The following is a 15239-nucleotide window of genomic DNA, read 5'->3' as shown; positions in this document are numbered from 1 at the left end:
CTTTCATTAAACTAGGTGCACCTGCATGTGCTGCGTATTGATGGAAGATGAAGAGAACTGCTTGCGCTGCCAGGAGGTGCAAGAGATTAGGAAAAAACAGAAGCGCACGCAGTGCGTAACAAGTTGAAGACAATTCAGGACTGTGTGCCTCAGCAGGGCAGTACTGGAAGTGGCACTTGCCCAGAAAGGAGTCGAACCGGCTGGACAAGGCAAGAAGTTTACACACAGGTGTGAAAATGATATAGCCAATGGAAAAAGAGTGATGCGGAACAACGCGGAACAACGCCGGGCTTCAGTCGCGCCGATTTAATTGGAATACCGATTGCCCGCATTTTTGTCAAGCTCCGATGATAGTCACTGTCGCGGAAATGGTCCGAGCACAGCACAGTTGATTTCGTCGGCACGAACTTATCTCTCCTCACCGCACGTACCCACTGCGCTGCAAGCTTCTTTTCCTTCGGAAATTTGTGAAACACCACATCGTCTCACCCGCCTGTGTTCGCGCAGCCGAATGCTGCACAGAACGAGGGCATGTTGGCCGCCCTTGGCTGTAGGCACTCACGCAGCACAGAAGGAAAGAACAGTTTACGAAAATCGCAAAACAAACGTGAGCGGCGGCGGCAGATCTCTCGTAGCGTCGTTCAGTAAAGCGCAGGACGGAAAGAGGCATGCCAGCACGTCAGCACGCCGGTCCGCAGCTCGGTTGGCTCGGTCTCCGCCCATGACGTCCTCTCGCCGGTTCTCTCCTCTGCCAACGTCCTCACCCGGCACTCCGGGAAGCGATGGGGGCGTGTCCGCGCGGGTGATTTAGAAAGCGATTTCCGCCCGTTATATTAACAAAATGAAAAAAAAAATTTCGGAACCGTAAATTATTAGGTCTGTTCTTCCCAATCCCAGCAATTCATAGAAATTGAAAACCGTTTCAGCTTCCCTTTAAAGGGACCCAAAACGATTTTGATGATTTTGTACAAACGTACTGAGTCGTTAGAGTAGGTCCTTCTGATCATTAATTGACGCATCTAAGTGCTGTAAAGCCTGTAATTTATTATGAGATTTTAAAAATGTACATCACTGCCGATCGCAGCACACTGCTTGGCGGAATTTTCAGCCGCCCCTACCCATATGACGTAAATCACCTAATTGACGTCAATATGGCGAGCTATCCGATTTGCTGCCCAGGGGGCGCCATCGATAATTTTTCCACCGTTATGGTGAACAAATGTTGTTCGTAATAGTTGGAATGTGAGTTAATTTGTTTCTATAAAAGGAATAACAGAAAGAGAATGCACAAGAACAATTTCTCAGTACACTTAAGCACTTCCTGCACACAGCAAGGATCGTCTGCTTGTGTTACAATGTGCTCCATTTTGACAAAAGCTCCGCAGTCAGAGTCGGTCTCAGTCTTTTCGCGAGCACTATGATTAGACTTTGTTGCATTGTGGACTGCAAACAGAGCGACTGGCAATATGTCAAGCTGCAACATCGTGTCCCTCTGCAAGGGATGCAGATGTGCAGACTGGCTGCAGGACATCGGAGTACCGCTATTCGATCGGCGCCAGGATTTGTGCGTTTGAGGCTGTCACTTTACACCGGAAGATTACTAGCGTTTCGCGAGTCTAGTATTAGGGTAAATGCAAGCACAAGGGGACAGGGCCTGGGCGTTTGACCATGTCGTTTCCCGGGATGTGCACAAGCGCAATGTGCATGGTCTGCACGGTGCAGCCACCTGATGGCACAGAGCTCAACCACACACAGTAGCAGTAACGAAATGTATTCTTCTTCGCTGCTGGTTTAAATTTTTCGCAGGAGTCTAATTGTTAGCACATTGCTTTTGTACATGTTTAAAATGTTTTACACTTGGTTAGAGCAATATTAGTGCTTGGTTTGGCTGGTTAAGCTCTGCGCCAACAGGTCGCTAGACCGTGCAGACCGATCAGGTTGCTCACGTACGTCTAGCTAAAGTTCCTTCATCAGCTTGAGTTTATGCCTCCACGCATCCGTCGAAACGCTCAGCTCGCCTGTGGTTACCGCAATACTAGACACGTGCAGCGCTGCGACAGAATGTTTGCAACGCACGCTGCTTCGATAGCTCTCGCTTGGGATTGACTACCAAGCAGCTGGTGGAGAGTTTGGAGAGGCTTCGTGTGCTCGCCCCTAGAGAACCAGAAGTCGATGACACGACGTGCCATCATGACGCAGCGCCAGTGAAGGCGGAGCTTAGTCCCGATCACTTGGTGAACGAGTTGAGGAGAAAATGCAAGACTATGGAGGAGGGTAACTTGTAATTGTCTGTAGTTCTCTTAATATAAGACGCTTCACAAAAATTGTGGTGCGAATGATTAACTTTAGGTGTACCCTACACATCTACAAGATTTGTCCAAACCGTTTCAGGGGCCCTTTAATATAACATGGATACAGTAAAGCCTCATTTATTCGGATTTCACGGCATTGAAAGAAATGTCTGAATTAAACGAATGTCTAATCATTGAGCGTATCAAGAAAACAATAAGCAAATGCTCACTACGTCAACATGCTTTTATTTACTGAATGAATCGGCAAATACTGTTTCTATTTCGCACAAAAGCAGTGCAGAACCTGCAATCCTTGTCATCTCACAGTGGCAAAGGCCTCGCAACTTCCTTCACAGCGCAGCTGCTGTGCAAGTCTTCATCTGAGATATGCTTTTCACTACCGCGCGCACATCTCAATTATTTTTTAGCCAGTGGGCTGGTAGCCAACAGGTCATCCATCTATTGCAATTTAGCCGGTGTGCTTCATCCTCGACAGCTTTGCACAGAGTTAAAACGAAACTATTGTTTGCCGCAACCGCTGCGGACGGAGCCGCAGCTGCTATCGACGTGAACATGGATGGCAGCTTTGTGGTCCTGAAGCCACGCGGCCAACACACGCACTGAGTCAAAACAAAACTACCGTTTGATGCAACAACTGCAGACGAAACCACAATCGCTACAGATGTGATCGTGTATAGCGACTACACAGTTATTGTATTTATTTGAATCTAGGCCGATAGTTTTTTTTTCAAATAATAATATACCAAACTCTAGGGTCGGCTTAGATTCGAGGATTTAAAAAAAAAACATGCCAGTTTGTAACTGAAAATAATAAATATGGTACATAGCTAGCACCATCTAGAAAAGTCAGTATCACAGCTGCTACTAGCTGCACCAGTAGCTAACTGAAGTACACAAGCGACGTTGCCAGTTTGACCTGTGTCGTACCGATGTGAGGCCTGGCGCTATTGTAATGGCACCAAACAGGCGATACCACTATAGTGCCACTTTCAAACGAAAAGTTGTGCTATCCGCAGACGCATCGTCAAACGTTGAAGCCGGGTGAGACTTCAGCATCGATAAGAAACACGTCCGTTGTTGGAGGGGGCAATGGGAGACACTTTTTGTGTGTACTGCAACGAGATGACAGCGATAATGAAGACAAGCACGTGGTAACAGAAAGGACCTGTTCACCGAGATCGTGGTGTGTTTCGAAGCATACGAGCCATGCTGCACTGTCTGCGCATGTTTGGGCGCACGTACGCAAGCGTATGAGGCTAGGCTAGCAGCGATGATGACGTAGAGTGAGCTTGGCATGTTCATATTAGATAAATGTTTTCATTTTGTGAACACTGTCCTCAGTCCTTTATTCAGCCTACATTCAAGGCAAGTTTTAGAATTTTTTTCTATTTTTGGACATTCAGGGTCGGCTTAGAATTGGGGCTGGCCTAGATTCAAGTAAATATGGTATGAAGGCACACGGTCGATGAAAGCACCGAGTCAAAAAGAAACTACTCTTTGTCGCAACTGCTGCGGACGAAATCGGGCTGCTATCGACACAATTGTGGATGGCGAATACACAGTCATGAAGGCCCGCAGTCGATGCAGTGCCACGCATGGCGGTAAACGCAAGAATAGAGGTTTAACCCTTTCAGGGTCAATAACGTAAATATACGGCGCCGCGAACAAGTCCAAAACAGTCGATGTCGTATAATTACGGCACCGTCTGTATGTTTAAAAAGTGTGCCAATTTCCTAATTTTTTCTTTCCTGGCGTGTGCTGCCTCTATGTGGGAATACAGAGAGTTTTTTTTCTCGTGCCTCTCTCTCTCTGTTTTCGTTGCATGGTTTGTTTTAGAGGTAGTAGTTTCCTCCGGTGCGTCTATATACTACCACTCGCGCATTGGTACGCGGGTGGGCAGGCGGCAGTTTGGGTTTTCTTCCGCTGGCGGTTTCGGCTTCTTGTGTTTGCAAAACTGATGGCTATCTCATTACTAATCGCTCGAAGGGCGGCCGCTTGTTTCTCGCTCATTTAGTGCTCACAGGGGTGAGCATAGGAAGGATGCCGCCGTGCATGCGTTTCCTTTTTTTTTTTCGGAGACTCGCGATATCTAATTGCCTCTGGTTGGCGATAAGATGAAGATTAGCGGAAGTTTGTCACACGTTTTGCTTTTTTGACGGGCACACAACCACACAGTTTTCTTGAGTGCGCTCACCTATGCAGTTCGATTGCACTAAGAACGTATATCAGTGTAAGAGCAGGAATATTTCAGACTTGCGAAATATTTTTGTGTGCGCATATTGTAAGCCTTGAACTATAACAATGCACTAAATATTTAATTCTTATAAGTTTATTTCCTTTTTTTATTGTTGTTATTCATGAATAAAGAGTACATATATACCAAGAAAAAATATTTTTTTCTCACTTTACGGTCACTCTAGAAAAATTACATAATTTTTTTTTCAAAATAGGTCTCTCAGAAGAATTGGAATCTGCAATACAAGAAATCGAACCTGGGCGCTTGCATATGGCGAAAAAAATCGACCCTGAAAGGGTTAAAGGCACAAATAGGCACGAAACATTCTGGCATTGCTGTCACTCATGTACGATTTCCACTGATGACTATGGCGATGCAAACGTCGCCACTTCGTTTCAGTGGATGCCAACACCGTTTTTGCTCTTTTGCATCACTCCGCACTCACAGAGTTCCAAGAATTGTCAGAATTAACCGACATGCTGCCAAATAAATAAGTCTGAATTGATGAGACTTTCATGGAATTAAATAATGCATATGCCTGCCAGGACCAAGAAAACAGTCCGTATGATCAAATTTTCTGAGTTAATGAGGGTCGAATGAACTAGGTTTTACTGTAAAGCAAAGTAAATATCAAATTTGGTTGGTCAAGCTTTATTTCAATGGGGTATTCTCCTGTTAATTATGAAAGCAAAAATGTGGGATCTAACACAGTATCGGCCACAGTGAAGAAAATTTTTATACCAGTAGTGAACATGTCAAACACAGTTGCTAACTGATTTTTCAGACTTCCATGTGGAACAATCTCCTACCCCTAGGACCAATGTAAAAGACAAACGAAATTTCCAACACCATATGAAGTGTTACTCAGTTCTTAGTACATTATCCTGTTTTTGATGCTGAAAACATAGCGACTGTGAACAAAGTTGTCCCCACGGCACCAAACCACAACTCTGGTTGCAGACTCCCAATAAAGCGCCACTAGTAAGGCCACACGATAAAGACAGTAAGGCTGTGACGAAAACATGCCAATGGCCGGAGAAGTGATTAGCAAGAAGCCATCGCGGGAAGTTTGCTGTCAACAAGTTTGTCTCTGTAGACCTCACTGGTGACCGAGCGTGAAATCACGCTCATGCAAATCATGCAACGACTGGACTGATGACTGAACAGAAGGGTTCGGGGCAGACTTGTACATAACGAATGACATGCAATTATTAGTTGTAACAGATTACCTTTTAGTAATATTGTAATTAAAAATTTTTTTCATTCGGTAATGCTCACTGTAATTCAATTATTTTTTCGGTAACCAATTACATGTAAACAGTTACATTTTTGAAGAAACAAGCTCTGACGGGCGTCACAGCTTTGAGGGAATACCGAAGGCATCTTCCTGTCGGACCTGGCTTCAGTATAACGAGGTTTAATTGCATGTGCATTAAAAATGTGAAACGAAGTCTTCGAAATATTGTCAGGAGCTGAGTATTTGTGAAAGCTTAGAAAAACTCCACTGCGAATGCATATGTGTTTTGGGTACAATTAGGTTTCTGACTTTACAGTTTGTTTTGGATGAAAAACTTGCAGGTGTTTATTGGCATTTAAAAAAAAAATCCAAGCATCTAATTCTGCTCGCTGCCTTAGGAAAACAAAAAAACCTATGTTGAGAAAACGTCAAACAACACATAGATAGGAATAAGAACAACAACTTGAATGTGAACTTGTGCACACTCTTGGTGCACATCAGAAAAATGTCAATAGTATTACTAATAATGGCAGGACAGCACAAAAACTGTAAAGCAATGAATTAACCAAAGAAATCTACTTGGGACTGATGAAATAATGTGACATATTGTATGGTCATAAAATGCCTTCTTGTGTCTCCCAAAAGTGCCAGTGTACCTGGGCAGCGCAGGCAGATGGAGACTGGCAGGACTGCTCATCTTCCTCTTCGTCTTCAACATGGTCAAGGTCACCAGCTGACACTTCCTCCATAATGGGGAAGAGCACATTCAGCAGCTCAGGAATCAGTTTGTGCTTCACAACTGCCTGCACACAACCAGCAATGATTGAAAACACAATCCTCCACAATAAAAAAAGTAACCACATTGGGGGAGAGACAGAAAATTTGATAAATCTTGAAGATGGCAGCACTCCTGGATGCAGTGCTCGTTGCTTCAGATAGGGTTGATTACAGAACACACCTGAGCCTTGGTAATGTAACGAATTTATTTCGGCTCCTTCTGTGATTCACTAGTGCTCCAAGTGGTGCTTTGCCTATGTCATCACCAGAATCAGCCAATCGTGGCCAATGGATGGTAACAAAGGAATAGAACTTAGTGAAAGTCATCCTTACATTATACTGGCCCTAATTACAATCAAGTGGTGCTTTGCCTATGTCATCACCAGAATCAGCCGATCGTGGCCAATGGATGGTAAGAAAGGAATAGAACCAGTGAAAGCCATCCTTACATTATACCGGCCCTGATTACAACTAGAAAGTGAAACGAGATCAATCTTTTTTCTGATAAGCTGGACAGTTACAACACGTGTCTTCCAAACACCTCACTGGTGAAATCTCACTAGCTTGAGATAAAATGAATACTACTTTCACAATGTACAACCTGTTTTTTTCAAGTTAGAAAATTTTAACATAAATCTGAACATATCAATAAAGGTGCAATCAACTAATCTGATATAGAGGGTGATAAAGCAAAAATGTAGAGAAATGTGAGCTGTCCTCATGCAACTGGATCTCAATACATTGTTTTATAGGAATACATAGAAAGGAGTGAGAAATGGGTGCCACATGCCCAGTGGTACAGCCCTCGAGTTACGTGGACTGGATGTGGCTCACTATCAGAGGAGAGTTTCAGACCAGTGTTTCATACTATAGCTTCCAAATGTAGTTCTTCCTCCCTGCAATTTTGGACAATTTTTACACTTGCATAATACTTTCTTTACTGAGCTAAGAGCAGTAGTACAGCAACATTTTCTGCCCATATTGTCAAGACCAACAAAATGTGGTTATATATTTCAAATTCCATAATACCTGAAATAGACCTCAAGGGACACTAAAGCGAATTCCAATTTCAGAATTATGTCATAGAACATGTTTTACAGGTCCCTAATGCATCATTCTGCAAGGGTCTAGTCATTTTACTTGCACAGAAAGAGAGGAAACAGTTGCAGGCTACTACATCAACCTTGGCATGAACTGCTGCACACCAAAAAGTCGAAACATGCATGTGGTTGGTCAACACCTTCATATTTTCATTCACGTTGCCAGCAATCGATAGAATCGCACTTCATTTCACTGACACAGAAAGTGTAATTATGCCATATTTGTACATGCTAGACTTTAACATACATATATGTACTTACAATATATATATATATATATATATATATATATATATATATAAAAACTTGAATATAGGTCACAGCACCAGTCGTGTCAAGTACCACTCTGATCAGCAAGCTGATCAATTGAAATTGTGAATTGAAACAATTGCTGCATTGAAAAAAAATAATGCACAATTGTGCAGCTTCTACCTGGAGTTGAGGCCACTTTAAATTTCTTGCCACACAGCATGCAGATATACCTGAACAGGCTTACCAAAACTGGCTGCCTCACTGCTGAATGCACTGCTGCTTATGGCGGCCAAGTGCATTGTTGATGTTCATCATACCACAAACTTCCAGCTCATTGACAATGCTGATAAAAATTTTGAAAGGAAGCACTGCGAAGTGGCAGTAAAAAAACTTTGGAGTAGATAGCCTCTTTGATGGCATTTGCATCTGTGCCATCGAGATAAGCTCCCTACTGCCCTTCCCCTTTTCAGTTTTCTTGCTTACATTTTTATGTGTCAACATTCGTCAAGCTTTGCCTCCTGCTGCGAGTCAGACAGAAACCATCACGTTTTGGTCTCTTTAGAGTTGCATTACTGAGTTTACACTATTAAACAGATGTAAAAATAACCTTTTTCTTGACGTTGATCATCCAGCTTAAAACGGACATGGCTCGAACACGTAGCACATCTCCTTTCCTCGAGTCACCAGCAACCTGAAAAGGCAGTCGTCACCCTCAAGCCACTTCAAGTACATGACGATGTGATATACAGAGAGTTATGCAAGTGCAATAAGGATGAGAACAATACTGTTCTGCATTACGATACTTTATGCTCTTCAAAAGGTCCTTACATTATAAGGCGACTCCAGTGATTCCTCTGGCTCTGAACTCATTTACTGCAACAGCAGTTACACAGCCCAATGCCTACTCCTTGGTGCAAAATTGCTGGAACCTTGCACAATCTCCTCAAATTGGATGCAATGATGCCAACATGACAACGGTGGTACGACAATGATGGAGGAATGTATGGAAGAGCAGACAGAGCAAACCAAGTTTCAAGGTCTCTCTACTGCTGTTGCAGTAGAGAATCAGACAAAATGTGTAGTTAAATGTTTAGGTAAAAACACTTCCTCGCTCTTAAAGCAAACTATAACTAGAAGACTGAATGTAAATGAAAGCTATACTTTAGTAAGCCATACTAAGCTCGCTTAGTACTCAGACGACCAATTGCAATGCATGCTCACTAAGCTGGACAGGCAAAGTACAAGGGTGGGTCTAAAAATTAATCTGCAGAGAACTAAAGTAATGTTTAACAGTCTCGGAAGAGAACAGCAATTTACAATAGGTAGTGAGGCACTGGAAGTGGTAAGGGAATACATCTAAGGGCAGGTAGTGACCGCGGATCTGGATCACGAGACTGAAATAATCAGAATAAAAATGAGCTGGGGTGTGTTTGGCAGGCATTCTCAGATTATGAACAGCAGATTGCCATTATCCCTCAAGAGAAAATTGTATAACAGCTGTGTCTTACAGGTATTCACCTACAGGGCAGAAACCTGGAGGCTTACGAAAAGGGTTCTACTTAAATTGAGGACGACGTAACGAGCCATGGAAAGAAGAATGATGGGTGTAACGTTAAGGGATAAGAAGAGAGCAGATTGGGTGAGAGAGCGAACACGAGTTAATGACATCTTAGTTGAAATCAAGAAAAATGGTCATGGGCAGGGCATGTAAAGAGGGAAGATAACCGGTGGTCATTAAGGGTTACGGACTGGATTCCAAGAGAAGGGAAGCGTAGCAGGGGGCGGCAGAAAGTTAGCTGGGTGGATGAGATTAAGAAGTTTGCAGGGACAACATGGCCACAATTAGCACATGACCGGGGTAGTTGGAGAAGCATGGGAGAGGCCTTTGCTCTGCAGTGGGCATAGCCAGGCTGCTGCTGATGATACTTTGGCATAGCTAACAAGTAACAAAATGCCTTTACAGAAGATGAAACAATATGACAAGGAGTTCTCGTATGCCTTCATGGCATTGCACCACTGCACTCTCTTTCCTATGATTTTATTTCCTAGAGTGGCAGGGGCTATATGAGGGTGGGTGCCTGGATGATCTCAGGAGTGGCAGTCAAAGGGTTAACTAAGCATGCAAACTCATATCTGGCAACATATGTAGCTGGGTGTTTTAATAAGTTGGTATTCAATTAAAAAGGTGGAGGCTTCAAGTGTTGTTGCACATAGCAAACGTTTGTCTCTTATCGTACTGAGCAAAACATGCTTCTAGTGCTGAAATGCCAATAGTTTTTGAAAAAAAAAAAAGGAAACAATGTTACAAAATTATAATGCCTCATTAATGAAGTGCTATTTTGTAAACTCAATTTACAGCACCAGAGCAAACAGCAAACACCAGAGCAAAGTCAATTTCTAAGGCTGTATAATATTTGAGAAGTTTGACAATGAATTGTAGCTACATTTTCTTGTATGAAGAAAAAAAAAAAGAAAGAAAAAGTTGCCTGAAACTTGAGATATTCATGATTTTCAATCAGCATTGGTTTTGGAGAACAACAGATAGATTACAATCAGAGTGACTGGTATCCGAGTCAACTAGGGGTTACTCTGGCCAGCGAAAATGCTGGGGTGATGAACACAAACATATCCACACTGTTTTACACAGTGCGAAAGTTAACCCTTTAAGGGTCAAAGACTTAAAGGGACCCTAAAGGCAAATACTAAGTCATGCTAAAGTGATAGGTTAGTGCTCGAGAATCTCTAACGCGTCAATATTATAGCGAACAGAGCCTTAATAATAGAGAAATCGAGGTAAATGCAGGACATGATTAGAGACTCCCCCGGGACATTCAAGCACTTGGCCGATGACGAAAGCACTCCTCAGTTAAATTCTGTCACTAGTACTCAACTACTCGTTGCAAAAAACAACCTTGTATTATAAGCTGGAAGAAAATGCTCCTTGTCCAGTTCCATCTAATGTTTAGAAAAAAAAGAACTCATTAAAATTACCGTTGACAACGACGCAGGCGGCCGAAAGGTTTCGTCTTTGCTCAACTCTGCGCCGCCTACGCTTTCGTGTTTCAGCACTTTCCTGATTGCGTAGTGCTGCGCTGGTTTTGCTGGCTCGTGAAACTTGCACAAACTGCAAGCAGCAGAGACTTCAACTTCCATGTGATGTCCCCGGACTCCCGAATAGTCTACGCCACTTGACCAAAAAGCAGTTGCAACGGCGAATCCACCACTCTGTCTTGGCTCAGTGCTGCCATCTGTCAGGTGCTGTTTTACTCACTGACGGCAGCAAAGGGCGGTGATGGCGTATGCAACATCACCACTCCCCCGGTTGGGTGGCGGGAGATTTGAATTTCGAAAAAAGTATTCAGACCCTTCAGATACAATTTTCTCGTAAACTAAGTCTTTTCTTAACACGAAACAAGCATTTCGAGGTTTCTGGAAAGGCATTTAACCAGTCCACACCGACTTCGTATTTGCCTTTAGTGTCCCTTTACATATATGGTGCCGCAAACATGTCCCAAATGGTCAATGCGATATATTTAACGTATCATCTGCATGTTTGAATAACGTGCCAAATTTTCAACTCTGTTGCCCAGCAAGTAATGCCATAATGTATACAATAATTCTTTTTTCATTTTTTTCTCCATAATCTATTGGTTATAATTCCACAGCTTGTTCATGCCAGCTCATCTGTGACCACTTGTGCATCCCCATGTGCATGGATGTGCGGTGGTTAGTTTTGGTTTCGTCTTGCAGGGTCTTTCCATTTATCTATCAAAGGTGCTCACTCGTTCATTGCTCAAAGGGGTGCGATTACATCTGTTGACAGGTGAGCGTTGGTGTTACAAACAATGCCACTGTAAACAAACAATGTTGCCATGCCAGCATTTATTGTCTTGAGACTCGCGAGCCCCTCTTTGGTGATGGGATGAAGGATTACTGCAACTTTCTAACTTGTTTGGTTTTCACAACCATCGAGTTTTCTTGCATGCGCTCACATACATGGTTCGATTACGCTATATGGGCATGCACACCAGTTGCTCTTCTGCAAGTGAGTCGAGTGGTGATTCCTTCGATGCGGACAACTGCCCAAGTGTCAAATTGGAATATATCTATCCCAGCGTATCTACTTCTTTAATCTTATTAGAAATATTTATGGAACCCCATCTGTATTCATGAATAAACAATGCATGTTTACCCATAGGAAATAATTTTTGTCATTCTAATCTGTTAACTATCTTTCTAATATGAATCTACTTCCCGATCAGACGAGATGTCATCCAATTGCCGTATTTACTCGATTACAACGTGCACCCGTTTTCCGTGAAAAAAAAGAAAAAAGAAAAACACACACACGAAAACCTCAATTGTAATACGCACCCATTTTCCATTAGAAAAAGAAAGAGTACAATATTGCGCACCTCGTGCTTTCATATAGAAATACTATCTTCTCTCATTTGAAAAAAAAAAAAATTATTCCCAACACATTAAAGTTGCGATGAATAAAAACACAAATGGAAGCGGCGTGCCTCGCCGCCAAGATTTTCACTGCACCAGGTACGAGTCGCGTGATATCACTCGTCGTCGCTATCAGACAACTCCTTATCGCTATCAACAGACCAAAGCATTTCATCCTCGGTGCCGTTCGTGGCATTAGTAATCCTGCACTTTTTAAAGGCCTTGTTGACCATGCCAGACGGGATCGTGCACCATGCATCTTTCACCCATCCAGCAAAGTCCTGCAGCGAGGCACGCTTCATTTTATTGGCGGGCGTAAATTTGTGGCAGCCACTCACAAGCCATTTGGTGTAGAGTGCCTGAATTCTATCTTTCACTGGTTTGTTCAAACAAACATCGAGCAGCTGGAGCTGCGATATCATGCCACCGGGTATCATGACAAGGTTGGTGGTGCATGCAGCCAGCTTGTCCTTGATGTGCTGGTGAAGGTGGCACCTGAACACGTCTAGCACAAGCATCCCACACAGACCCAAACTGCTGCCAGGTCTCTTCCACCAAACGTTATCAATCCAGTCAGCGACCATGTCCGTGGTCATCCAACCTTTTCCTTTGGGTGCACAATCACGCCACTCGGAAACACGATTCCTTCCAGGAGGGTCTTCCGTCTGAAGATAAGATACGGGGGCAGCTTGTGCCCATCCGCAGTGCAACAAAGCATTGCGATGACTCTAGTTTTTTTTCTTGGCCGGAAGACAAAACGTGCACTTGCTTCGCCCCCTTCTTTTCAACGGTTGTGATGGCAGGCATGTCGAAGTAGAGTGGCATCTGATTGGAATTTCCAATCTGTCCGAAGTGCTAGCCGTTTCTATGGTGCAACTTCAAAACGTACTGCTGAAAACTGTGCAATTTCTCTTCATATTCTTTGGGCAATTTTTGGCATATCCCTGTCCGCCTTCGAAGAGAAAAGCCGTTTCTTTTCATAAAATTTATTAGCCAGCACCTGCTCACTTTGAAGTCACTCCGCATTAGCCCTTTCTGTAGGGCTAACTGCATCGCCTGTACTATGAGCAGATTGGTCATCAGAGGCCGCTGTGCCGCTCGCTGCTCTTGCATGTATTCCGCGAGCAGCTCTTCTATTTCGGCGAAGTGGCCCTGCTTCGGTCCACTGGAACCCTTCCTTTTTGCTTTGCTGGCAAAAATATTCTCCTGCTGTTTGCACCAGTCCCGCACGCAAGTTTCGGGAACTCTGAACGCTCGTGATGCGGCCCGATTTCCGTCCGTCTCCACGTACATGATAACTTTGCTTTTAAATGCGGCATCATGCTGGACTTGGCGTGTCTTCGCAGTCGGTGCTTCCGTGCTGATTGAATAAATACAGAAAACGGGAAGACAGGCAGTAGACTAGGTGTTGGCGTTTCCATGCTGATTGTATAAATACAGAAAACGGGAAGACAAGCAGTAGACTAGGTAACACCAACGCCTAGTTACACATATAACATGGAGGTATGCACATGAAGGAAGCTACAGCAGCTAGGCTAGAAGTGCGTATGAGGCGGCCATTTTTTTAATGCCGATGGCGATATGGTAACGTGGATTTAGGAGGGTCGTACTCGATTCTAAAGCGCATGCAATTTTTGGACCCGTTCTATCGGGAAAAAGGTGCGCATTATATTCGAGTAAATGCGGTATTGATTCCATTCAACAACGACAGGCGTACTGCCAAACACTAACAATGCAAGTCTATCATTAAGTGTTGTCCGAAGAAATTTAGCCAGAAAGTCTGTACCCAAAGGTGAATATCGGCCTGAAAAAAAATATCTTATGGTATGCTGCCCACAGGCAACATATGTCCATAAAGCATTAAAGGGACACTGACGAGAAATACTAAAACTAAAATCACAGTGCATGTGTTTTAAACTTCCTCATTATTTTTGAACAGAAACTGAAGACTGAACATCTCTTCTTCAATTTCACGGTTCAATTCATGGCACCAATGAAGTAACTGTGACATCATGGATTTTGTAACAGTTTCACTCATTTGTCTATTTTGAGCAAAAAAGTACATATGTAAGTGTTGGCAAGTTAAGTCTTTACTACAGCAATGGAATCTGTTATTATTAGTGCACAACGAACTAGTTTAAGCCAGATGTTGCAAAATCTAAGACACCCCTGGCGCTGGTAAGTGAGATGGTGACTTCACCACCAGTACTTCATTTTTGCACTGTTTTGGTTGAACAAAGCCAGAAGACACAAAAAGACCCATGGACATTTGAAAAAAAATCCACACGTCCCCCATCCAAATGACGACGTCTGGTTGACTTCCTAGTGACTTGCTACTCAGCAAGGTACGAAAAATGCACCATCGTGGACACGATTGGGATGTGAAATCCAAATGCAAAACACTTTATGTAGATGTGCATCAAGAGACGGCATGTGAAATGGTTGTGCATCTGCTTCCAGGGTAGCATCAAAATTTGCCAGGGTAGCATCAAAAAACAAGTGATCAATGACAACCAGACCGAGTCATATGCCAGGATTCAACAACTGACTAATGCCCCAATGACATCTAAAAAAAGGCGTAGCCAGGGCATCTATAGAACATCTTTCAGTGTTTCACTTGGGAGCTTTTCAGGATCATTTTGGTACATCCTAAGGATGTCCCCAACGTCCCAATAGGGATATTCATTAGACATCCCTAGGAAGCCTGTATGTTGTCTGGGTTAAAACATTGCTCAGGGTGCACACTACTAATGCAGTATAATGATATACTTCTGTTAATGCTCATGTGAGGTGCCATATGCACCTGTACGACTATTCTTTTATCAGCAGGTCAGCATGCAGCCTGCTTTACTGCAGGCTGCATGCATATCTGG

General features: G+C 43.3%; 1 protein-coding gene across 1 annotated transcript in view; it reads right to left on the bottom strand.

The window, feature by feature from the left end:
• Positions 1-15239, bottom strand: part of LOC142590007 (importin-4-like) — a 114117-nt gene that overhangs the window by 68054 nt on the left and 30824 nt on the right. Inside the window, exons 10-11 of the mRNA XM_075701815.1 lie at positions 8522-8605; positions 6442-6588 (exon numbers count right to left, since the gene is read on the bottom strand). Of these exons, the coding sequence (XP_075557930.1) occupies positions 6442-6588; positions 8522-8605 (231 nt within the window). The remainder of the gene's footprint in view (positions 1-6441; positions 6589-8521; positions 8606-15239) is intronic.

Source organism: Dermacentor variabilis, chromosome 1, assembly GCF_050947875.1.
Source record: "Dermacentor variabilis isolate Ectoservices chromosome 1, ASM5094787v1, whole genome shotgun sequence".
Taxonomy (NCBI): Eukaryota; Metazoa; Arthropoda; class Arachnida; order Ixodida; family Ixodidae; genus Dermacentor; species Dermacentor variabilis.
The sequence above is the reverse complement of the archived record's forward strand: the minus strand, read 5'-3'. Positions and strand labels throughout refer to the sequence as shown.